Below are 27003 nucleotides of genomic sequence, written 5' to 3' on the forward strand. Positions count from 1 at the left end.
TAGAAATAATTTCTGTAATTTAAATATAATACAAATACAATAATGGAGAAGACTGTGTGCCTGCTTAATCTGCTGTCCAGCTACCAACTGTTGATGGGCAACCTCAAGGCCCTTTCTCTATTTTTAAAGCAAAAAACCCTTCAAATAGAGGTCTGTCCTATATAAAGCAGGTCATATGGCCACGTTAAATTGCTATGTGGAAGCTATAATATCAGAGGTGCTTGGTAGACACTGAATAGCATTGGTGTTAATTTTTCCAAGACTAAGCATTTACTTGCTATATCACTCATGTGCTTATCTATCTCTTAAACATATGACAAACATGAGCAAGTCTACTACCTTTCCAGGGAACAATCCCCCACTGTTCCACGAGTGTCTAGTTTTAAATAGGTTTTTTGCTTATTTGAAAGATGTTTCCCTATCTGCAACTGAAACAAACCTCTCTACTTATCAAAACAAGCAAACAGGTAATATGATCATACTGCATAGAAAGACTTTCGTAAGAAGATACAGTGACCAACTTGCATTCAACATTGCAAAATTGGTGGCACTGGAGATTATTCCATGTTTAAAGTCTGATATTCCATTAAGATTTCTCTTAAAGACAAAAGGTGTACATATTTTATCAGACAATCAAATACTTAATGCATGTTTGGGTAATTATAAACCCTTTATTATGAATTATGCTATTATTATTTTATATACTTATCCCCCACCTTTTAGGATAACTCTTTACAAGGTGGTTTGCAAAATTCACAAGCAAGAAAAAATCTTATAATCTGTGAAAGCAATAAAATTACAACAGCTAAAAAGTTGTCTCAAAATAAATTCCAGCTCATATTATTATTTTATTTATTATTAAAAGTATGTTGTTATTATTAACATTTATCTTACAGTTCAATACCTAACACTCCTGCATTTTTTGTTGCAGAAAACAACGTGAATGTTAATGTCAGTGCCACATTTGATGCCATCGACACCTCTCTATATGTCTCAAAAGGTTGCCGTACCAGCACTTGTGAAGGTGTAGAATTCATCAAGGAACTCTATGTCAGTATTAAGGCACTTCTGCAGGAATCACCCTTTTATGTCAGGGATGGGGAACTGGATCTGACCAGTAGGCTGGATCTTTACCTCCCATGCCCTCCATGGCCCAGCTTTGACACCTGTCAATCACCTGACATCGTAAAGACTTCAGGTGACCTGTTTTGGTTTGCCCATGCAGTTTGCGAACCCCACTTTTGGCAGGGATCTGCATCTTTACCTGCTACACACATGACATTATATATAATGTCAGGTTTAGGGCAGCTGGATGTGGCTTGGCTGCAATGGCCTCATGGATCAAATAGAGAAGGCTGGTGTGCATAATTAGTCCAATTAACTGGAGATTCCCCAATGCTGGAACTGGCTGGAAACAATTCAGCAAGCAGTGGTAAAGGCCCGGTTCCAGCAGTGGGCCAGGTGGGGCACTGGTCAAGAGCCCAGGACCTCAAGGGGGCCCCTCATTGGCTCCATCGCAGCCCCCTGGCCAATCCAGCTTATGGATGTTGTTACATCTAACATTATTTATTTATATATTTTGCCTGTACAAAAATGTTATGTTTTTATTTCCAAAAAAGGAAGTGTGAAATTATATTATATTTAATTTTTACATGTGTGGGAGCGGTGTCAGCCCTGCAGCCAGGGTGGGGCAAATGGGTGCACTACCCCACCAAATGTGCTTTGTGCCCCCTAGGATTTTTGTTTGGAAAGTTGTCTTTTTAATTGGACAATGACAGCCTCCATTTAAAGAATGACAGCTTGTTTTAAAAACAGGACCGTATGGAAAATTAAGTAAATAAGGAAGAGTGAGCACACAACAAAAGCCGCATCTGGAAGAGCCCCCAAAAGTCTGTCCACCCAAGACTTTTCCTGACCGAGGGTGGATTTTTAATTATTACAATCACACTATAATTACTTAAGTGATCTTGGGGGGGAAATAGCCTGTATAGTAACATGACCCTTGAAGAGTTAAATATTAGAAATTTGTATTATGGGCTAGAGTTAGACTCCACCCCTAGGACTTTCCTTTGCTATGCTTTTCAATTTCAGTTGTGTTCTCCACCCAGCCAGCAATAATGATGTTTACCTGCCTGCAGTAAGAAGTAAGAGTTTGTTTATTCTGCAGTTATGAGTAGAACAGGATCTACCCTAAGTTACCCTTTACTCTTTTAAAGCACTCATTATACTCACAATAATAGTGGCTATTTTTCTTCTTTTCTTGAGTACTTGATGGCAAAGGATGAAAACAGCCCTAGACGAATAGAACACACTGCTGTGCACACTACAGTTAACTGGCTGGCTGGCCACCTAGGCTGTAACTCAGACCTAATTTTTGATTTTCCTAATGTGTGCAGCTCATCACAAGGCATTTTCAGGGTTTGTGGGCAGAAAAATCAATCCAGCAACCAGTAAAGAAACTCTAATTGCTTTCCATGATTTGTTTCCAATCGCTTAGTTAGTCATTTATATAGCAACTAGTTTAAAAGGTTTTCCCTTGATTGTCCTACAGGAAGGAAAATCTAAAGGTCAGGAATATGACTAGATGGAGGGAACCCTCAAGGAGGAGTTAACACCTGCTGTTATCCACGTGTTCACTGTATCTTTAAGTTAACATCCTTTTCTCTTATGAAACAAAAAATATGCCAGACATTTAATACTAAATTTTCTGTTAACTTGACCTTTATCTAGCCTATCTAGTAAGTTAGCACACACTATGCATGGAAGAGTGAGGGGGAAGGTTCACTGCCTTTCCCTTCTCCTGGCCTGGCCCTCACAACCTCTCCACCAGTGTGTGTATGTGTGTGTGGGGATTGACTGGCACTATAAGCCCTCCCAATGCCCCACCGAGAAATCTGTCTGCCCCACCTAATATAGAAAGCTGGCTTCAGGGCTCAGTGGTGGATCCATTAAGTGATGAAGAAATGACACTCATAATTTCAACAGTTCAAAATGTTGCATTGTTTTTCTTTGAGATGAAAGAACAAGGAAATATAAGTGCAGTCTACAAAAATAAATAGCAATACAGCAATAGATAGCAATACCAGGCTAAGTTCAAGGTTCTGGTTTTGGTGTACAAAGTCCTATAGAGCTAGGAGCAGTGAGCAGGACACCTGAAAGATCATCTTATCCCTTACTTGCCCAGTCGATCACTACGTTCTGCAGGTGAGGGCCTCCTGCAGATACCATCTTATCAGGTCTGTTCCACACAACATAGGAAATGGTCATTTAGTATAGTGGCACCAACCCTTTGGAATTCTCTCCTCTTAAATATTAGACAGGCACCATCTCTGTTATCTTTTTGGCACATACTAAAGAACTTCCTCTTTCAACAAGCCTTTTAAGTAGAGACCTTATCCCAGTCTGTGTCTGTGTTGGAACTGCTTTTAAAGATATATTTAAAGCTTTTTTAAAAAAAGAAGATGTTTTCAAAGATGTTTAGTTTTAATATGTTTTTAAAGGTGTTTAATATATTTTAATGTCTGTTTTTATGATGTTTTATAGTGTTTTTGTTTGCCACCTTGGGCTTCTACTGGGAGGTAGGGCACGATATAAATAACAACAACAATAACAGCAATACAGAATTGGGAGTGGGTAGCCAGGTACCAAATTTAATAAAATAAATAAATAAAAATGTCCAACTTTAATGTCAAACAATTAATATGTGTGTGTATCTATCTATCTACCTAAACAAACAAACAAACAATACAGGGAAAGTACCAATAAATAAAATCAAATGTCTAAAAACTCAATGTTATCGACATGTATATGGAATATATCATAATGTCAACTAATATAGCCAAAAATGTTGTAACAAACCAAGTGTAGCATACAAACCTTTAAATAGTGGACCAAATGCATTTCTACCCTGAATGGGTCTTCTTCAGTAGTCAATATATATACAAAATATGATTCAATTTTGTCACTCCATGCACAGTTTGCTGTTGCAACAAAGCATAATATAATGACCTATATAGAGAAAAAGATAATAAATCTTTATTTAAAGACTAAATCTGTTTCAAACTTGTTTTTATACTACCCACCTATCTACTCCTGAGAATTTATTTATGTCCTTTAATGGATCTGGATTTATCATGTGGTTTGCCCACTCTGAAAAATAGGTATTAAGCTGGTTCAAAATTGTCCAAATGTTATGTGAGATGATGCCTCCAAGTATTTTACCAGTGGTCACTCACCATTCCTACTTATAGGGCTTTTTCCAAATTGTCTTGCAAGTCAGCCAGCAAACAGTATGTAGTGTGTTTTGCTTTGACAATAGAGGGTTGTCGTATCAGTCAAGATATGTTTTATTGTAAATGGGTGAAGCCAAGAGTGACAAGGGGTGTGGTTTAAGGAGGAAAGCAATGGGACAAGGGTCCCCAGGATCCTGGAGCAGGCACTGGCAAAGTACATTTCTTAATTCTGAGAATGCATTTCATCATAATGCATGATTTACAAAACTGCTATATTCCAGTCCAGTTATATATCAATTTATATTGTAGATCTGCCTGTACTACCATTCTGATATGTGAAGGGCCCAACTATTCCTCAGCCAGGCACTTACATAGCTTTGACTCATGCCTCCATACAGCGATAATGTCTCTTTATAATCTCCACTTGTGGGTTCTGATCTCATATCTAACACTCATCTTCCTTTCCTTATTGCTGTGTCTTAGTATCTTCCAGCCACTTGTTCCATCACCACAGTAGTACTTTGCATCTGGATGATGATTCTCTCAATATTCCAGGGTCTCCACTCCTTGCTAATGTTGGTCTTTTCTGTTGCAGACTACTGGTAAGCTTGGGTGTGCTGTTCTAGGTCCAACATGTACCTTTGCCACATACCAGATGGTCTCGTAAGTATCAGCTGAAAATATTATATTCAAATAAGGTTAAATATTGAATAAACGTTTGATATCTCCTTAAGAGCCTAGCAGACTTATGTGTGGAACTTTATGCTCCAGGGCCCCTTCTTACATTGCATTTTCTTATTCTTAGTTTTTTAAGCACCTATAAAATGGCTGAACACATGCAGCTTTGTAAAGTTGGAGCGGTCAAATGTACAAGTGCCTCATCTTAGACTTCTTTGTAAGTTTAAGCATCTCTCTGTCACATACAACATTTTTTTATATTGCAGAGGTGTATATCTTCATTTTAGACATTTTAAAGCAGGGGTGGGCGTTTTGCCGCCCAAGGCCTAATTTCATGTAGGTGTCAAGGAAGGGAGAAAATGCACAGAAAGTTGGGAGGGTCATAAAGGAAGAGATAAAAGAAGTGTGTATAGGTGAGAGGAAGTGGCAAAAAAAGAGAGGGAAGGGAGTGCTCTGACCACTTTTGGCTCTGGGCCTACTTACTGCCAGAATGTGCTGCCTCCAACAAATTTCCTGGAGGGAGTGCAGCCAGAAAAAAACAGTTCCCCACCCATTTTAAAGCATGAATAAAGAAATTAAATGTGAGTTTTGCAGCTCTCCTCATTATTACCAGCACCACCTAGGAAGGTCTCTCTTAATGCTCTCATTAGTCCATATTCTTCATAGGATGACATTTGGGTTCAAAGTGTGATGGGTGCTAATGGTAGACCGATGCTATTGGAGTGTTTGCACCTTGTTTATTTTCACATACAGAAACATTCGCTATTTAGAGCCATGTGCCCAAGATAATTCAAAAATGCTTTTCTTAAAAGAACTTGTAATATCCATCAAAACATTTTGCTTCATATTTATTTTGAAATGAAGACCAAAAAAAAAGAGTATTGCAAATATCCACACACAACAGCACCACATACAATAGCATTACTTTGATAAAACATATATAGATGTAGCAGCTGTACTGAAATAATTTGCTTTTTTGTTTTGTAGATTAGAGACAGTATGGGGTCTCCCTCTGATCTCTGCAGGGAGTTTTGGGCTGACTTGTGATTTCAAAGAAAACCTGTCAAGGATGTTGACTCCAGCCAGGAAGGTGATCTACTTCTTGGCTGATTTCTGGAGAAATTCCAGATTACCATTCAAAAGTGTCAAATGGGAATCTACTTACATATATAAGAATGAGCACACTGAAGACTGCTTCTGGTAAGAAACTTTCATAGTGTAGCCAAGATTTCCATTCATTTTCAAATGCTGTGTGTTTAGGGTTGCTAGGTTTCTGGTTTTTGCTTAGAGAGTCTGGATTTATGGGATCCTCTTCTGTCACCTTAATTTCCAGACTCTCAGCTTTAATTTAAAACAAATTAAGTGTCTAGGTGGTCTAGTTCAGAAGATATACACCAAAATGTCAGCCCACCCAACTTCTGTTAAATGAGTTCATAGCTGCCTGCTCTAACTCTGCCATTTCAGGTATTAGCCAACAAGTGAAGTCAGGGTTGTGATTGACAAGGGATATGTTGACCTCCAGGCATTAGCTAGAACCCATTGCAAATCCAGAAAACTTGTTTTTTCTTGACTGAAAATCACATACTGAGTAAGTTTATAGCTTTTAGCTTTAGCAAAAGTCTTTTTCTTTCTTGTGTGCGGGAGTCAAACAAGTTTAAATTTTCCTGGGCTGTTGAAGAGGGCAGTGTTTAGAAAATCTTCCCAATATGAAGCTTTAATTCTATACTCGCTTTTTTGGGAGTAAATCTACAATGCTAAACCCACATACTGGGAGTAAACCCCATTGAATTCAATAGGACTTACTTTTGAGTAGACAGGGTTAGGATTGTGCTATAAATTAATGGGACTTTTGAGTGAATATAGCAAAGGATTGTGTTTGTGTTGTAAATCTTTCTCCCCCTCCAATCCTATTTTTAAAGCAATTAGGCATGGCTTACTTAATTATCACTGCTTTTATTATGTATTAAACTAATACTGATTTTTTTAAAAATGTTCTGCAATGACCAACTGGTTTTGACAATAAGCTATTATATGGGGTGTATGCATTTTACATCTCCAGTGTGTGTGTATATGAAGCCTTTCCAATATCCCTGTGAGGTAGGGTTGCCGATTGGAAACCAAGGCAGCTCACAACAAGAGATAAATCCCTTTAAAATCCAATAACCATAAAAACAAGTATAAACATTTGCAAAACAGCTTAAAGTGGCATGATTCTGAATTTTGGATTGGCTGAGTGAAGTTCCTTATCACTTGAGGTTGCAGTACTCTGCATGCTTCCCTGTTGCTCCTAGACTCTGGAACTCGTTACCTGTGGACATACGTTCTGCCTCTTCGCTTTTGTCATTTCGCCGCCTGGTTAAAACGTTTTTATTCCGGATTGCATTTAATTTAAATGAATAATTAGAGTTTTTAAGTATTGGATTGGGCTTACTGTGACCTCTAAATATAGAGATTGTAATTTTATTGCTGTATTTGTGCTTTTATCTACATGTTTTATTATGTTGTTCGTCGCTCTGAGTTTCTGTGAAAATAGAGCGGCTTATAAATATTTTTAATAAATAAATAAATATTTAAAAAATTCAAAATAATAAAACCAACAATGAGTTAAAGACAGATAAAAAACAATAAATAATAATAATAAAATAAAATAATAAAATAAAATAAAATTTTATTTATGAGTCGCCTATCTGGCCGAATTAACGGCCACTCTAGACGACGTACATTGATACAATAAAATACAATATAAAACCAGTAAAAACTGTAGTCAATAATTAAACTAAACACCACTCTTCCAGTTAATCAACAGCATTAAAAACTAACCCACCCCAGAGATCCCGTAGGCCTGTCTAAACAGCCAGGTCTTCAAGGCTCGGCGGAAACTTATCAGGGAGGGGGCATGGCGAAGGTCGAAAGGAAGGGAATTCCAGAGGGTGGGGCCACAATCGAAAATGCCCTCTCTGTGGTCCGCACCAGCCTAGCTGTTTTAACTGGTGGGATTGAGAGAAGGTCTTGTGTGGCTGATCTTGTAATCTACATGCCTGGGTAGGCTTGCCTAAACAAAAATGTTTTTAGCAGGTGCTGAAAAGTGTACAATGAAGGTGTCTGCCTGATGCCAATAGGCAGGGAGTTCCAAAGCATAAGTGCTGCAACACTAAAGGACTGATTTCTTACAAGAGCAGAACAAGTACTATGTGGCACCTGTAACATGGAAAGCACACCTTGAACTTGGCCTAGTAGCAAATCAGCACATAGTGCAGATTTCAGAGCAGAGCTATTATGTGCTGATAGGGTCTCATTCATGTCAGCAGTCGTGCCACAGCATTTTGCTTTAACTGCATCCCCCAGGTTGTGCTGCATGGGGATTTCTGTAACCTTGGCTGACTTGCCAGGATTTTTTTAGTTTTGGTTAGGAATCCTGACTGGTTGTGGGATGCTGATTTTTCTGCCTTACAGGAATCTTTTTGTGGCTGGTACAGTATTGCATTTAGGAAATCATCACTGTCTTTTGTTTTACTTTTTCTATTTGCATTTAATTTTCCTTTAACCTCACTCCCTTGCACCCATAGAAGCAACAACAGTAGTTCCATGCTCTCAGCTCAACCCCATAATCTTACTGATGATGCACCTTGTTGCTTACATGATGGTTTCTTGTCCAATAGTAGTAAAATAGAATTCACATAGTGGGAAGTGTGGGTACAATTGCTGTTGTTCCCTCCGCTGCTGCCTGTGAAAGTAGACCAAACCATGTGTATTTTCTCTCTGTCAGTTATTACTCACTGGATTTGGGTTGGCTGTCAAAGTGAGTTTATAGCCGCCCACAAGGTAGATAAAAAAGGGTCGAGAATCTTCTTACTCTTACTCATTTCTCAAGCCTCTTTCTGAAGTGGAGGGTCAAATTTGTAAAGAAATTTGGAGCAGCCATGTTAAAAGGCAGGGGCAGGGCATACCAGGCAGGGGGTTGCCAACCCAGCTTGGTTATGGATATCTTTGCGGAAGATCCCTAATCAAGCTTTATCGACAGCACAATCCAAACCATGTCTACTCAGAAGTAAGGTCTATGGAGTTCTATGGGGCTTAGCCCCTTAGTAAGTGTGTTTAGAATTGCAGCCTTTGGGAGCATCCATCTTTACTCCTGAGTATTCCCATTTAACATCTCCACAACACTAGGCTCCTTTCTTCCTACAGTGGCCTTCTGGTGACTGGCTTGGCCTGAGGGCACTTAAACCTTTCTTGCTAGAAGCAAGTAGGCTAAATTAAATGTTCCCTACCCAGGCTCCCTAAGCAGATGAGAAGAAATGATCCTGTCAATTCAGCTGGACCTGGGAACACCATCTTTTAGCTAAGATTTCTATCTTAATTTCCAATCAGAAAAGTGTTTTTGTTTGAATTGTATGCCGAAGCTACTGTAGTTGATGCTTAATGTATCATGCTTAATGATAACACTAGGGCCCGCCCCAATGACAGCACTAAGGCCCACCGTAATGACATCATTAGGGCCTGCCTCCATGACATCACTACAGCCTGTCCCTGAAATATCAGGATTTGGGATGCTTCTGACCAGAGCTTGGAAAAGTTACTTTTTTAAACTACAACTCCCATCAGCCCTAGCCAACATGGCCACTGGATTGGGCTGATGGTTGTTGTAGTTCAAAAAAGTAACTATTCCAAGCTCTGCTTCTGACCTGGCAACCCTATGTGCAAGTCCAGCACCAGACTGCAGCAGGCACTTGGGTATCAGACTTCAGTGGTCCCTCAAAGGCAGTGACAGTGTGATGGCACTGCTGGAGGCGTAAATAGGCCCCACCATGTCAGCATGTTAGCACACTGTATGCACACTCCGACCATCAACCAAGATTGCAGTGGGGGCTCATCCATGACCGCATTGCCATCTTGGGTAATGGCAAGCATGCATGCTGATGTGGCCAGGCCTATTTAAGTCCTAGGTGGCAGCAGTGCAGCATGGAAAGTGGTGCAGCCAGCTCATGGTGAGGGGGAGTTGCCTGAGATCTACACCCACTCAGCCCCAGCTGCAGGGGCCCCTCTCAATTGCTGGGCCCTCGGCCAGTGCCCAACCTGGTTGCCTGCTGGGGCTAGACCTGGCTATGTGTGTTTTTACATATGTGGCTTAAATCACATGTTTGTAACATCTTTGTGGGATATCTCATTATGACTACTGGCTATCATTAATAGAATTCATACAAGAGAAATTCCCAGCTAATTGAGCTCTTGCATTCTATAATTTATTTTCCCCAAATGCTGGGATATAGCATCTCTGAGAGGTATTTGTGTACCTTCCACTTTAACGTTAACATCTGGCTGAAATTTCTGTGATTGTGTTTGTGTGTCATTTGTTCCTGTAAGAAGGACTGTCTCCCTTTGATCCCAAGGCTTTTCTGAGACTTTAATGCTTCTGCTCAGAATTAACTGCTGTGTTTCTGGACACCAAACTCTGAAATATGCATTCTCTTGTGCTCTAGGTGCACATTTGCCACGTCTCTTACCCTGTGGCTTGTAAACTCGGCTGCGATGCACTCTTTCAGGCATCAGCCTGACTGCATTACATGAATACTGTGGCTGTGTGCTTTTAACAGCTGTCTTCTTACAGCTCTGGCGGTCATTCCCTTTCCGCCCCATTAAACTCAAGGCATTAGCACACTTCACACCCACGGTCATTTTAAACTGCCCTTGTGTCATGAAACCCTGACAGACAACATTTTCTCCTCTTTGCACCCAACATTTTCCTTTATCAAACCAGACTGAAAATTGACAACTCACCAGTTTGCCCACTGATAAAATATTATGAGCCAAGTCCGGAACGAACAAACAGTTTGGCATTAGTCCAAGTTTGTCAAATTTAATCAGACCTTTAGCTTTTATGGATTTCCGTGATCCATCAGCAAGTAAAACAAAGTCCTGCTCATCTGTAGACATGTAAAACAGACTCCTGTCTTTGATTAATATATGGCTTGCTCCGCTGTCGACAATAAAGTTAATTTGTTCCAAGTCTTTAGACTTCTGTTTACAAACAAGGTTCACACGTCCCTGCTTCAAGCCTCCGTCCCTGGAGTTTCGCTTGACTGGACAATCTTTACGGAGATGCCCACAGGCCCCATAGGCAAAACAAGACTTCAGTCGCTGCTGCTCCCGCTTGTTTTCCTGTCTGCTTTCGGCAGCCTGCTCCGGTTCGGCACATTTCTCCGCCTTGCTTCTGACAGCCTCCACCGGCTGGGCTCTCTGCACCTCCTGCCTCCGCTGCCATTCCTTGGACAAATCCTGCAACGCGTCCCACGTCTGTTTAGCTGACGGCTCATCTCTCACACACATCAGTTGAGAATCCGATAGAGCCAAGATTATAAACGCCTGCGCCCTCTGGTCTCGACGCTTCCAAGCCGCGGTCAGTACCGCCGGGGTTTTTTCTTCAGTCACGTCCCATAAATCCTCTTTTATCAGCAAAGCCCTCATCCTCGGCTTCCAGCTGCCAAAATTCTTTTCATTAAGTCGTTCCATCGGCAAGCCTCTCCCAGACAGGTTTACAGCCATGTTGCTCACCTCTGTCTGGTTCAATCAATCAAGCTGCCCTATCTGGAACTCCGTCTGCCGTTCAGACCAGCAACTTACTCCGGTGTAATGCGCTGTGGAGCGTAACCATCCTCTGCTACCACTGTTGGCTTGTGTGCGTTGTTGTGTGAAACAGCATACATTACTTTGGAGTTAAGTTGAGCAAGAAACTTCTTCAGAGCATGTTAAGAGTCTTTTTATTGAAAGACATTAAGGCCAGAGGCTTAAGAGTAAATACATGTAGAGATTCTTCAGTCACCCCCCTTCTGTTACATCTCTCTCCATAGCTAAACACAACAGACAGCCTCTCAGCTCAGAGGCATAATTCAGAAGAGGACAACACATAGACTCTGTTAGAACTTTCCCAGTCTATATCAGATGGCTACCATAGCAACGACCCTGGCAGTCCGTTCCCAGACAGAGCATAGACATAACTCCCCCTTAACCACAGTTACGTCTTCACACTTGCAGGCTTCATGGAAAACTACTAGAGACAGTAATGCCTACTGGTCACCAGCCCAACAGCAACATGTTGACTATCTGCTATGGACCATGCCATTTTTTCCTTGGTAGGGCCTTAGCATTTATAATTATTATAATTTTCCATTAAAAATATTATTTTTGCTCAGGAGGCAGAAATCTCGAATTACTTTAAAAGTGGCAACTTGAACTATTTAAGCTGACTTTAAGAAATATAGTTTATGCCAAAACTTCTGCAAACCATTAGGTAATATTTATACAATTTCTGGTACACTAAATATCCATCTTGTTACTATGCGTGATCCACACATCTTCCTTCAAGAAGATTGTGTTTTTGTTGTTGGAGATATATTTTCTGTGCACAGGGTGTGATTATATTCTGTGCTTAGGAAAACTGGATTCTCCTCACCCCCTCAATAATATATTCATTGATGTTGTGACTGTTGTGCAGGCCTCTATTAGAGGCACCTGCTAGATATTGCCTGTGAAATCACCAGTTCAAAGTAATAATCCCCATCCACCCATGCTGTTTGGTAAAAAAAATAATAATTAAAATTAAACTAAACAAATTATTTTGCTATCTGTGTATATATTTTTCAATTATAGTGCTGGAATTCTTAGGTATCAAGAGGAAAGATATAATGGTGGGTAGTTGGGGTTACCATCTTGTTTTCCGGCAGGGATTCCATATTTTTAACAGGTAATAGACTTTCTGAAATTTAGCAGATGAGGTTTTAGCCATCAGAGGCCTCAAAAGCTCAGACCTGGAGGGTTGGGGAAAGGGAGGTAAGGAATATGATGAACTAGGGAAGGTACATAAATGGACGTGCAGCATGGCTTGGTCAAGGTCACATGGATACCAAATAATAATAATGAATCATTTTCCATTATCCTGATCTGGGGTTATCTTCACTGCCATTATTTCTAAAAGAAAGAAGAAGGCAAATTTACACTGCTAAATCTGATAGTGTTTGAATTTTTTAAAAAATAGTGTAATTGTGCAGATGGAAAACTTTGGTTTCCACAAGAACATTCTTATTCTATTACGGTATGTAAGGCTATTTGCTATGTATTGTATACTACTGTGAAATGCATGGTAAGAATCAAAGTGCTAAAATATTCTGCATGAATATTCAGGAGCAATGAATAAAATTGCAGAAAAAACATCTACCAACTTTCAAAGTGGGGTTAATATGATTTATTCATAGATCAGACCTTTCACCCAGTCTTCATAGGAAGTCCACAGTTACCATGAATTCACTAAATGTATTTGAGTAAATACCTAACAGCCTGCTATAGCAGCTACATCTCTAATTTTAAGACAGCTGTCCAGGTAGTGGGGATAGTAGATGAAAAAATGAACATGCGCACCAGGTTATAGGAGACAGTGGATTCTGTAGCTTGTTCTACTCTATTTCCTTCCCTCCTGGATATCCTCTTTCTATCTGCTGGATTTGTACTGCCACTTTCAAATTGCCTGGAAATTAATACAAAAACAATTATTCTGTGTCTGTATGTAGTTACTATAGGTTCTAGACTGCTTGCCCTATCTCCCTTTCCTTAATAGATGTTCCTGTCCCCCACCCTCCACTTTCCCATATTCTTTCCCCACCCCTGGTTTGTATTGGTCTTTCAGGACAGTTTGTTCGTGTTATTCTAAAAACCTTCAATAAAAGATTTATATAAAAAATGAACACATGCTTACAGAATAAACATATATTTGTTGGTTCAACATGGTGATTGTTTTAATAATGATAGTGCCAACATGGGTGAGGTACCTTGCTCCTTAGGCTCATGGGTAGAAACTTGAGGGAGTTTCTGTGTGTCAGAATACTATCATTCTCCTCCCTCACACCAAACATTTCACCCAAATTTATCGTGTTGCCACAAGCTGATTTGCAACATGCACTTCCAATTCCAATTTCAGGTATATAAATGCCCTGGGGGCACCTGATACATACTTCTCTGAAGGAATGAAATTCCAGGAGACTCTCAGGAGCTCAGAACACCTACGGAACGTTGTGAAGAATCCAAATCGAAAAAGTAATGGTAAGGAGAGATGGGGAGTACTTTGTCTTGGATGTTCATATGGTTGCACTTTCTGGGTGTTCATAGCCTGGATATCAGAGAATTCCATTAATGGAAGCAGAAAGAAGGGAAGAGAATTTATATACAGATTCCCCCACCACCACTTTGAAGGTTGTTTCCTGAACCCTGGTTTGTTCCACTCCTATTGAAATGGGCTCGACAATGCAGGGCACTCACTATCAAGAAGAAGACTCTTTTCATAAAGGCCTTCTTGCATGGATTATATCTGAAAGTGCTTTATTTTCACAGATTCATAAAGTGAAACACTATTATCTTCCTTACATAGCGTATAAAACTATGGAATTTGTGGCCAGAAGATGTGCTGATGGCCACCAACCTATTTTGCCCAACAAGATGATTACACAAATTCATGAAGTATAAGGCTTCAACGGTCATGTTGCCTATAATGCTACCTCCAGGATCAGATGAAATGTGCCTCTAAATGCTGGCAGTTATTGGATAGGGTTAAACTTGTGGGCTTCCAGATGGAATCAGTATGCTGTACTAGATGGACCTTTGCTATGATCCAGCAATGCTCTTTTTATGTTTTTATGCAACAGTATTCTTCCTTCTCCTTGTTTACTGCAACACTTATTTCCCTTTCCAGTGCAGGAAATGAGCTTAATCAGTCTGATGTATGAAAATATAAGCATTTATACAATATTCTACATATAATTAGAATTCAGTATTTTTCTGAGTTGCTGTACTCATCAATGACAACATGAGAGCAAATTTTAAAAAATCTAATGAGAACATTGGGCATTAGTTCAGCCTCAAAGCACTGAATTAAACAGGATGTGGATGGTGGCTCAAAATACTGCTATAATGTCAGGAAAGCCATCTTTCATCTATGCTGCACCTCCAGAACTCCTCCGTGGCGTGGAGAAAATATGATTATCCTCCCAATCAGTGGCCTACATTGCCATTGGGAATATTGGTGTAACAGAAACAAGGATGGGGGAAGGCAATGAGGTTTGAAGAGCAGGGGGGAGGGGATGTCATAATGTTGGGAACAAGTACTAGAAGCCTGAGAAAAATGCCTCTCACTTCACAATTTGTTTTGCACTTATTAGCCCAAGAGGCTTTCAAAGCACTGCTCTGCTACTTTCATAGATCCAGAATAGCAATTGCCTTGATGTAGCATCATTGATGGCAAGAGACACAACTGTTTTCCTTCATGCCTTCTGAACTTTTGGCATTTTAAAATAGATTTTAAGAAGCAATTACCAAGTGAGTGCTTCTCTGCTGTGATTTCTGGAGGACCTTTAAAAATAAAACAACTACAGGAAGGCTACTTCCTCTCTTGCTAATGACTTCACTGTATGATCCAGTTTGCAGCCTTGATCTCTAGCTTCCACAGATGCTTTCTGTGTTCCCATATGCCTGTCAGTGAGAAGAAAAATGATTTGACTGTCCTTCCATCATGCTCTTGTTTACAGTGATCATCACATGTGGAACTCCAAATGACATCGAAAAAGCCCTAGGGAAGGGACAGGTGGATGAGGACATAGTTATTATCCTGATAGATCTTCACAGGTAAAAACATTACAAGACAGAAGAAAAATCAAATGAGTAAAATGAAACCATTTTATGTCTGGAATGGTTCCCATACCCTTACACAATAATCATATCCAATGTTGAATATATTTTCATTTAGAAAAAAGAATCAACATCCTGTGCCAATCTAACTCACATGCTATACCAAAACAAAAAGAGCTTAACTCTGGGACCTATATAAATCCTGTAAATAAAACCAATTGGTGCATATATAATATGATTTTCAGTCACCTATACCACTTCTGACAGAAATTGAGTCCGACAAATCACTGATTGGTTTCTGAATTTGCCACTGTAAAGGCTATATTAGAAGTGTGTGTGTGTGTGTGTGTGTGTGTGTGTGTGTGTGGGCGCGCGCACGCATGCGTGCTTTTAACAAAAGCTGAAATTCTCAGGATGGTCAGTTCTATACCCAAACCAATTTCTTAGGCAGTGTGCCATGCAGAGTTACAGAATACATGGGTATATCCTTATGTATTTCCTTCACACATCCCTCCTCCATTTGTCCAAGTATTTTGGGAAATTAGCAACAGAGAATCTATCATAAACATTCTTCTATACATTCGATTTTTCTGAGTAGAGCTCATTACCAACATAATTATGATAATCATGATCTTAGAATGTTAGAATTATGGAACTTGGTGCTGGAGAAGACTTTTGATATTGTCCTGCTCTCTGTGCTAGTAATGCACACAAGACATCGAGCAGTTTCTGCTTATAAAGATTCTTGAGGATCTTTATGATAGTGATGTGTAAAAAGTTATTGAAAACTAGGCAAATCTGAGCAAGAGAGGGTAAGGGACTTGCAATGCTGCATCTCGCCCTATGGTTGTCTGATTTAAAAAAAATACAATTCAAATTCACATTCAGTTGATGATAGAGCTCAAAGATTTCTGATACAAGCATTTTTAAAGTAATTCTTACAACCCCATAATTTAGGCCAGGATTATTAGTCCAATATGACAGCTGGAGGGAGCTGAAGCTGATAGACAGTGACTTGTCTGCAAGTTGAAACCAGGGGGTTGTATCCAGCTAGGTTCTACTCAGAGTAAACCCATTGAATTAATTAACATAAATTAGTCATGTCTACAGGAGGATTATCAAACAGCTGGCTGCCTCACACAGTTTTCCAGGAGCTGCTATTTTGCTGCATTTCAAAATATTGAAAGAGCATCAACATCCCCAATAATTGTGCTTTGATAGTTTCACTGTCTCAGCAAATCTGAATTCCCCATTGCCTCTTCAAATCTATCCTAGTATCAAGTTTATATACATTATATTTATTTTATAAGTTAATAATATACCATAATTCTCATATAGTAGTTGAATATGCCAAAGCAATCAGCATAAATATATGTAATTTAGCCATGCAAATTCAGTCATAAGATAATATAGATGGACATAAGTAATCACCAATTATCCCTTTCAAATTCTCCATAAATCAGGAAAGGATACCGTAGATTATGCAAAAGGATGAGGGGGTGAGAAAGAAAAAGCTAAACACACAAGGAGCAAAAGGATGAGAAAAACAAAAGGGAAGAAAGAAATGCTAATAGAATTATTTTACTCAAATTATTCCTAACACAACATGCAGCTGAACTGCATCTTTAACATGTCATTTCAATAGTGAATAAATGAACTGTATAAAAAATTCATAGTGCTCATATTGTTGTCTCCCTCCTCTTATTTTTACGAAGTTTGTAAGCTGGACATGTAAGCTAAATCCCAGATCCTTAGGAACCAGTACTGAATCGATGGTAGATTAATGTCTTTCCATTTATAAGTGTTAATTGAGCTAGATAAACAATCATTTCCCTATTTTCATGGGACATCACGTCTTGTACATACATAAAAAAATAGAGAATCTATAGTTAATATATAACCAGTCATTACTTTAATCTCTGAAATGTTCCATGACTGGTACAATTATCACTTGTAACAGTGCCTAGGAAACAGGGATGCACATACACAACATCCCAAGTCATTGATAGCAGTACCAGTCTCACTCCTACTGCATCAGCAGAGCCGTCTTCCACTCTTTACCCTATCCTGCCAGCTCCAGCTACTGATGTAAGCAACAGACAGGCATGGGTCAATTCACAGGAAAATTCCTGTAGCTATACCATACTAGTTCAGATGCTTCATAAGGCAATACACAGGATAGGACAACATAGGACATCTTTGCTGTTCCCAGGCAATCCATCTTCCCCATCTGGGTTTGGCTCTGAAAGACCAAAGAAAGGTGGGGTTACATGAAGGGTAAGTTGTGAACAAGCACAATTTGTGCCATTAAACATGGTTGCTGATCACAGGGAACATCTGTTAAAGTATCTGCTTTAACTTCCAATTTCCTGGCTTTGTGTAGCTTGAGACAACACAAAACAACCTTTCCTCTGATTTTAACTGGCAGGATTTTTTAAATAATTGAATCAACGTTTCCTTCAGATAGTGTCACTACATTTGGCTAAAAAACTGCTCTTGCATCTCTTGCTCTTGCTTTTTACTACATTGTGGGACTGCTGTGCTTTCTCTTTTTAGTAATGTGTACTATGAAAATGCTGCCTCATATGATTACATGAAGAATGTCCTTGTCCTGACTCTGGCACCATCAAACTATAGTACAGTTTCAAACTATAGTAGAGTTTTTGTGACTCCAGAACAGATCCAGTTAGTAAGTTTGTTTTATAATCATTCCTTTACTCACTTTGATACGCACTTCCAGGGCAGTGTTCTTACAATATTGCCCTGGAAAGAGATGTTTCTGATTATAATTCTTCCACAGGTTTAAAGGCAAAGCTACATGTAATGGCAGCAGAACAATATCTTTGAATGTGGGTCATCACTATGTGAACTGAGGGCTTATCCACATGGGAGCATTTCTTCATAGCAAACACACTGCTTTTACTGTCATAATAGATTTGCAAGGTTCACACTTCCTTCTCAATGATAGCTTCAAATCCATTGCTTTCCATTCACACAAGTAGGCGATCCTCAAGGAAGGATTAGCGTCACTGTTTTCTTGTGGTCCTGCCCTCTCATTTTACATTTTTACTCCCTCTGGTTGTTCGGTTACTGGGCATGTACAACTACTTTTGATCTGCGCAGTATTTCCACTCCCTCCTGCCCCCACCGCTTCCTGAAGTTTGGCGGTTGAAAAGTGGGGTAATCTGCCCCCCCTTTCTCTGCTGCCCCTTTTTCTGAGTTAATTTTTCCCTGCTGGAAAAACAAAACAATATAATATTGATGTTTTAAATAAAATACCAATATCAATATTTTGAGAAAATACCAATATTGATATTTTTCAAAATATTAATATTGATATTTTGAGAAAATATCAATATTGATATTTTTGAGGTGCTTTTAAAAAAATCCACTTTAGATTTTTTAGGGGGGAAAATGGAAACCAGGCACAGAGAGATGTTACTTCAAAATTCTCTCCACAAAGATAGAGAATATGAGAAAGAATTATAAAATCCAATGGCAATTCCCATTGCTAGTTCCAAGGAGTGAAGGAGGTTTACTTGGGGAGAAAGGGAGGAAAGAAGGGAGGGCTGCATCAAACTGTGAAGGGGGGGAGGACTGAACAGTCCCTCTTCTCTCAGGCATTTTAACATTTTAATAATTTAATATTTTAACATTTTGATATTGATATCTTAACTTGTTAACATCTTAATATTTCAATCAATTTAATACTTTTTTAACATTTAACATTTAGTATTGAGTTTTATAGTTTATGTGTTTGATTATGTTTAGTTTTTAACTTGTTTAATATATGTTTTAACTGTATACTGGATGTTTATCTGTTGTGAACCGCCCAGAGAGTTGCGGCTATGGGGTGGGATATAAATTCAATAAATAAATAAATAAATAAAATAAGTTGCTAGATAAACCACCGGAAACAAAATGGAATTTAGGGGAGAGTTAGTGGGCGAAGAAAAGGGAATAGCTGAAAGTGACAATTTACCCACCCACTAAAAACCATTGAAACAAACCATCTTCAAAGATGTGTGGAACAGAGTGGAGCCGTCTTGTTCTAAACCTTTTGTATTATCAGTGGATTGGGTTACTATGGATTTACAGGGGGGAAACTGTGTGATAGCTTCTGTTTGCCAGTAATGTCATGTGAACCATGCGAATTAAAAGGAGATGTGAGTAGCACCAAACACACACTAAACCACCATATAGATGAGCCCTAAGCAACTATGAAGCAATGGGCTGGGGGGTAATAGCCAGCAGATGTATCAAGAAGGGGGGTGATGCTGAACCCTTTCTTGACCTGCCAGTTCTGCTTTTACTTTTCTCCCAGCTTTGTCCTGATTTTCAGATATCCCGACTCTGCACAAGCCCCTTCCTAAAAGACCACCCTGCCCAATGCTTTAGCCTTCTGTGGAAGATGGTATTTCAGTGGTCTATACTAGCCCTTCCATAATCTATATAGAAGATTTATAGAATCTTCTATAAATGATTCCAGTTGACATCTGTTGTCTTAACTTACACGGTAGAATAGAAAAAAATATCTCTATCAACCCATTTGTAGCGTTGGTTATAGCATGCCTTTGTGAGAGAGTGGCCCTGAAGGCTACTTCATCTATGGAATTTTTACTGGAAAATGTCAGTGTTAAGGAAATTCAACTGGCTTGATTTATATAATCTTTTACTTCCATTTGTGGGGTTTAAATAGTGATTTTCTGGAAGGATGGCAATGCATGTTAAGGCAATTTGGATGGCTTGATTTATATAGCCAAAGGCATGTATCCAATGTATCTAAGGAAGCATCCCATCAGCACAATGACTTGGGCAGTGAGACTTCCCCCTCCCCCATGCATGCCCTAAATCTGCTCTGGAGGGTTGGGGGAACAACCAGAACAGATTTAGGGCCCACATAGCGGAGAGAAGAGGGGGAAAGTCCCATTATGCAAGTGTAAATCCTTGTGCTGATAGGACAGTTATTTAGTGCTACATTGAATAGAAGGCACAGTCTGCAATCCAATACATGCCTATGCAGAAGTAAGCTCCATTGGGCTCAACAGGACTTACTCCCAGGTAAGTGTGTATTGGTTATAGCCTTAGTTTCCTCCTTTTGTGAGGTTTATATTGGCCCATACAAATTTCTGGAAGGATAGCAATGCATGTTACAGAACTCTTTTAATCAATTTAAAACTTTTCATTAACCAGTGATTTTTCAGAACAGACACAGGATGAAAGTATCATACAGAGAGAAAGTATCATGCACATAGATAGTTACTAGTGAGTAATGCCTCTTTCTGCTATAACTCTTTGCATCACCCAGGTGTGTCATTTGAAAGACCAGGCACAGTTACTTAGATGAACTGGTTCCACTGAGCATAGCTTGCTTTTGAATCTTTTGAATCAGACTCCAAGATCTCTTTAGGCCCATTTAAGCGCATAGCTGACTGGCTCCAAGCTTCTCTGTGACATTACAACAGATTAATTTAAAGGAAGCCAGAGTAACTAGCAGGATCCCACTGCCGACAGAGATCATACAGGGACAATGGAAGTCTTTCATTTTTCCTTTTCTCAAGAAGTTTGTGGTATACATGGTTCCCCCCCCATTATTCTCACAACAACCCTGTAAGGTAGATTAGGCTGAGAAAGAGTGACAGGCCCCAAGGACACACAGTGAGCTTCATGGCAGAATGGGGAGTGAACCCAGATCTCCCTAGTCGTAGTCAGATTCTCTAAACACTACTCCCACATTCCACCTGAGCTTAAAATGGAGGGGTTCCAAGCATCAGCAGTCCAATAAATCTTGCATTTTCCATCAGGCTTACAGGAGGCCCCTACAGCCATGGTGCAGAGAGCCAGCCTCTCTGCCTACCTCCAGTTCCCATCCTTTCCTCAGACTCAACTAAAAACACAAGCCTCCTGTAGGCCCCACGTGGGGGAAGGCTCTCCTGAAGAGTTTCAAAAACAATGGGATTTCCCTGGCCCAGTTAACGGGCATTTGATAGACCCATTAGACTAACAAAAAGGACTCATCTGACCAACGGAGCAGGTTTGTCCGCTGCAGAGCCCGCCTCCAGGTGCAGGGCTCCAAATCAGAGGCTGGAAGGGAACTCATAGAAATCATCAATCTCAACTCCAAACCCATTACGTTATCAAGACTATGCGAATATGCAGGCAACCAGAAAGAAGATTGCAGCTGCTCTGCTTCTTTCCAGTCCTATTTACTGCCATACGCAGCACAGTCAAGATTCGGCTTAACATATTGTTCAACTGGGGCTCATGCTTAAGCTCACTAATGACAAGCTGTAGCCAAGGGGCAAGGGGAAGCTTCTGGAAATTGGGGGTGGGGAGAGGGAAGGATTGTGTTACTCAAGAACACATCAGGGCTAGAGATGGGTGAGAATTTCAATTCATTTTGCATTGCAAGCAGAATTTATCAAATTTGCATTTTCCAAAACAATATGAGAACCGAAACACAGCCATCCTTCAAAATTTGCATTTATTAGAATTTTGGGATGTAGTTTGCCAACTAAACAATATTTACAAAAATGCATATATTAGAGGAAAGTGTGCATAACAATGAATATAACCATGTAAATAACATGCAAAAAGGCATGATATGGTGAGAAATGGCTTGCAAAAATGTGTACCTTTGTCAAAATTGCCTAGAAAAAGTGTTTTTATTTGGAGAAATTCACACTAAAATTGAGTATTTTCTTGAGGATTTTTTTTTTAATTGCAGATTGCTGCAGAAATCTAGAGGACTGAATTTAATGTTAGAAAAGTGAGAAACTGAGAGAACCAAAAAATTGACAGATCTTTCCATCCCTAGGGCCCACAGTATTAGAAACAGTGACTTAAGCGCTCTCCTTTTACCATTTTCTTGCAGCTGAAAGATGACTTCATTGTTGGCTACTTGGATGCTGTCTTGCTCTTTGGACATGCCTTGAAAAAGCTTTATCTCAAAAAAAAATTAATTACTCCTGATGCCATCATTGACCAATTCCGGAATGTGAATTTTAAAGGTAATCACATAGATGTATTTTTTAAATTATCATTAATGGACTTTGCTATAGAATATACTACTGGGATTAAATATAGGATGGCATTCAACACTTGTCATTCTTTGAGTAGACCTGTTGAAATTAATGGACATGACTAACTTAGGTTCATTGATTTCATGACTAATTTAAGTTCTACTCTGAGTAGGACTAGCATTGAATACCACCAGAAGTGTCAAGTTAGAAGGATTTCAGTAAAAAAAATCTTCACAGATGTATTTGTTTCCCCCCCTGATTTTTCTATTTCATTCAGATTACATTCTGAATATGTAAATTCATTGCAGTACCCTACACCGTTGCACTCCAGTGGATCCCAGTCCCAGGTAGTATAACCTACTCCCCAACAAGGGTAGGGTCACAGATACAGCACAGTCCAAACAAATCTAAGTTCAAGCACAGAGAATAGGGTTGCCAGGTTCAATCCCTGAGACTGATCCTGTATCTTTAGGAGAAGAGAAAGTCAGCCAAGTGCAGGTGTTCTTGCAACCCTGTAATAGGAAAAACCACAAGGTGGAATTCTCCCTCCCCCCCTGCACAATTTTTAAAGATACAAAAGACCTCTTGGTTGCCAGGCCCAGCCTCCAAGAGGTCTTTTGTATCTTTAAAAGTTGTGCAGGGGGGAGGGAGAATTCCACCTTGTGGTTTTTCCTATTACAGGGTTGCAAGAACACCTGCACTTGGCTGACTTTCTTTTCTCCTAAAGATACAGGATCAGTCTCAGGGATTGAACCTGGCAACCCTAACAGAGAATCAGTATAGATCCCAATACGGTCCAAAACAAGATCATACAACAATCCACAGTCAATATCACAGAAACTTAGCAAGGCAGTATCTCTAAAAAAGGTATCAGAGACCTGTGTTGTTTCCAGCAGCTGGAAAGGTCAAACTCGGGAGATCTTATAAACTCTAGCCTCCTAGACTGCACCCTGCTGCTGGTAGCAAAGGAGTTTCAGTCAGAGATTGCTTACTCATGAGTAGACCCCTCACTCATAAGTAGCACAATAATCCTGGACCTGTAGATGCATATTATGCTATCACTGTTTGGTCTGGGCCCAAACGTTTTGGTGACAGTGTTCCTGAGGACTGAGGGGTGGCTCCACCTCCTCCTCTGACAGCTCCTGGGGTTCTTCAGCAAGTCTCAATCAGGAGGGCCTCTCAAGGGGATCCTCAGTACTGATTTCATGGTAACCTGCTTCATCCTCTGAGGACTCAGTGTCTAGTAACAGATCAGGCTACACATGACATACACTAACAATATCGTCTAAGAAGCAATATCTTTTTATAGAGAATATTTTATTTTATTTTTTATTATTTTTTATTTAAAATATTTCTATCCCGCCCTTCTACCCCACAATGGGGCACTCAGGGCAGCTTACAATAAAATCACTAAATCACACACACACACATAATAAAATTATACAGACTAAAAACACAAGACAAAACAGTAAGTTAAAATACATAAAATACAATAAACATATATATGCAAACAAACCGAGAAACCTACATGTGTATATATGAGTACAAATATGGGGAGATAATAATAAAAAACACAAGATAAAAATTAAAAAAGAGAAAATAAAAAATGTAGAAACAGTGTCAGATTCACCCATCAGACCCTCTCAAAGGCTCTCCGGAACAGGATAGATTTTACAAGTTTCCAGAAAACCATCAGGGAGGGAGCAGAATGGGCTCTTTGAGGCAGTGAATTCCAAGCCTAGGAGCCAAAACTGAAAAGGCTCTCTCACACGTGCCTCTCAGTCAGACACCTTTAATTCCAGACATGCAGAGGAGATGATCTTAAATCCAGGGCAGGAGCATATGGACGCAAGCGGTCCCTCAAATACACTGGTCCAATGCCGTTTAGGGCTTTAAATGTCAAAAACAGCACTTTGAATTGGGCCCAGAAACAAAGTGGGAGCCAGTGGAGTCAGTAAAACACAGGGGTAATATGCTCCCTACCCCGTGCTCCAGCTAACATTCTGGGTGCAGCATTTTGAACCAACTGTAGTTTCCAAACCGTTTTATTTATTTTATTTTATTATTTGATTTATATCCTGCCCTTCCTCCCAGGAGAAGTCCAGGTCAGTAAACAGAAGCACTAAAACACTTTAAAACATCATGAAAACAGACTTTAAAATACATTAAAACAAAAGAAATTTGAAAACATTTTTTAAAAAAGCTTTGAAGACATTTTTTTTAAAGTTAAACATATTGTTTTTAAAAAAGTTTAAAAACATATTAAAAAGCAATTCCCACACAGAAGCAGACTGGGATAAAATCTCAACTTAAAAGGCTTGTTGAAAGAGGAAGGTCTTCAACAGGCGCCAAAAAGATACCAGAGATGGCACCTGTCTAATATTTAAGGGTAGGGAATTCCACAGGGTAGGTGCCGCCACAATAAAGGTCCATTTCCTATTTGTGCAGAATGGACCTCCTGATAATATGGTATCTGATTTCAAAGGCAGCCCTATGTAGAGTGCGTTACAGTAGTCAAGCCTCGATGTCACCAAAGCATGTGTCACTGTAGCCAAGTCAACTGCTTCCAGGAATGGACGCAGCTGGTAGACCATTTTGAGATGGCCAAAAGCACTCCTAGCCACCACAGCCACCTGAGATTCAAGCAGCAGGGCAGCAAGAGATCTCCCAAACTGCAAACCTGTTCCTTCAAGGGGAGTGCAACCCCATCCTGAATAGGTTGCAACCCTATCCCTGGCACAGTTTTCCCCTTGCCGGCAACACATCCATCTTAATCTGGATTAAGTTTCAGTTTGTTTGCCCACATCCAACCTTTCACAGCCCAGGCACCAGTTTAGGATGTTTTTGTTATTTAATAACCAGTGGTTCCCAACGTGGGGGCCGTACCCTCAGGAGGGCTGCAAAGTAATCCAGAGGGGGCTGTGAAGAGTAAAGAAATGAATTATTTATTAATTTTTTTAAAAAAGTCTTCACTACCTTGTCTGCTCCCCACTGCTGCTGCAGATGACACCTCTCCCTTGCTCCGAACAAGAGGGGAGGACTTTGCTGAAGTGCCAGAGTGTCTTTCAGGCACGCTGAGGGCAGGCATCTGCCTATACCACACATGGCAGATGCCAAAGGAGGCTGAGGGAGGTGCTACCAGAAAGAAGAGGGAATTACTATTCCGACTCCCATCTCCTCACACTGCCGCTGATGATGACTCCCTTACTCAGAATAAGAGGAGAAGGCTTTTCATGAAACAAAAAGAAGCAAGGCTGCAAGGAAAGGCTGCTTTCCCCCTTCCTTCCTGACAGCCAGCCTGTCTGCCTTTCTTGACTTCTGTTTTGCTGCCACCTCCTTTTAAAAATTATTCTTATTTGTGAGGCTGCCCAGATCTTGCTTTCAGCCCAGACGGAGCCAAGGAGCAGTGAGGAAGCTCAGGACTTGCTCACCCCCTATCTCTGATTGTGTGTTCCAGTGTCCCCCCTTTATTCCACCTACATTCTGCCCCCAACCTCTCTCTCCAAGATGCTGCAGCAGTCGAGGGTTTCCCCCCTCCCACATGACCAAATGCATGCACGCCTGCAGATGATTGCAGGAGGGGCAGGTGTGTTTGTGTGTGTGTGCATACGCTGATCTATCTTCTGCTTCACTCTCATTCCTCAAGTGCACGCTAACCAAGTCATCAGTTCTGATGATCATCCCAAGGCCTAAAAGCACTAACCCCCCTCCTCAACCTATCCACCCTTTTGTCTTCACAGTCTAGCATCCCCACCACTACCATAGTGCTGCTTCCTGATGATGATGATGATTCTAAAAAAGCTCAGCAGGTTGGCTGAGGCTGGGGTCCACTTATTGCATTTGAAATATATTTATTTATTTATTTATTTATTTAATAATAATTGCATTTATATCCCACCTTTCCTCAAAGTTGCACAAGGTGTTGTACATGGTTCCCCCCCTTTCCATTTTATCCTTATACTACCCCTGTGAGATAAGTCAAGCTGAGAGAGTGTCAGCTCTTCACTGAGACAGCAGTGTCGGTGGGGGTGCAGGCAGGGCTGGAGATTCCTTGGTAATTGCCAGGCCGTAAGTCCTCAGCCGGCAGCTTGGCTATAAATCTGCCAGGCTAGCAAGGAGGAAGCAAGATAAGGGCAGAGGCCGTTCAAAGCTTACGTGCCAAGCCAGAAATCCAGAAGAGACGTCAGTGAAGGTCCGGGTCTAGTTTGCCGAGATATCAGTCCAAGTCAAGGTTCAGGGGATAGGAAGACACACAGTGGTCACGCCTGACGTTGTAGTCAGCCACAAGCCGAAGCCAAGGCTCGACTTCCAAGAAGCAGGTCCGTCAGCAGGTGTGAGCCACCAGCGCCCTGGCCCCAAGTGGACAGGCCCGCCCCTCCTCTCCCCGACCCCCTGTTGTCCACGCT

At 40.4% G+C, this 27003-nt stretch overlaps 1 protein-coding gene across 1 annotated transcript in view; it reads left to right on the forward strand.

The window, feature by feature from the left end:
* The window catches only part of GUCY2C (guanylate cyclase 2C), a 112149-nt gene that overhangs the window by 1375 nt on the left and 83771 nt on the right, over positions 1 to 27003 (forward strand). Inside the window, exons 2-8 of the mRNA XM_061582817.1 lie at positions 932 to 1050; positions 4828 to 4895; positions 5898 to 6110; positions 13876 to 13997; positions 15476 to 15572; positions 18132 to 18264; positions 22450 to 22585. Coding sequence (XP_061438801.1) covers positions 932 to 1050; positions 4828 to 4895; positions 5898 to 6110; positions 13876 to 13997; positions 15476 to 15572; positions 18132 to 18264; positions 22450 to 22585 — 888 coding nt within the window. The remainder of the gene's footprint in view (positions 1 to 931; positions 1051 to 4827; positions 4896 to 5897; positions 6111 to 13875; positions 13998 to 15475; positions 15573 to 18131; positions 18265 to 22449; positions 22586 to 27003) is intronic.

The sequence above is a fragment of the Rhineura floridana genome, chromosome 8 (assembly GCF_030035675.1).
Source record: "Rhineura floridana isolate rRhiFlo1 chromosome 8, rRhiFlo1.hap2, whole genome shotgun sequence".
NCBI lineage: Eukaryota > Metazoa > Chordata > Lepidosauria > Squamata > Rhineuridae > Rhineura > Rhineura floridana.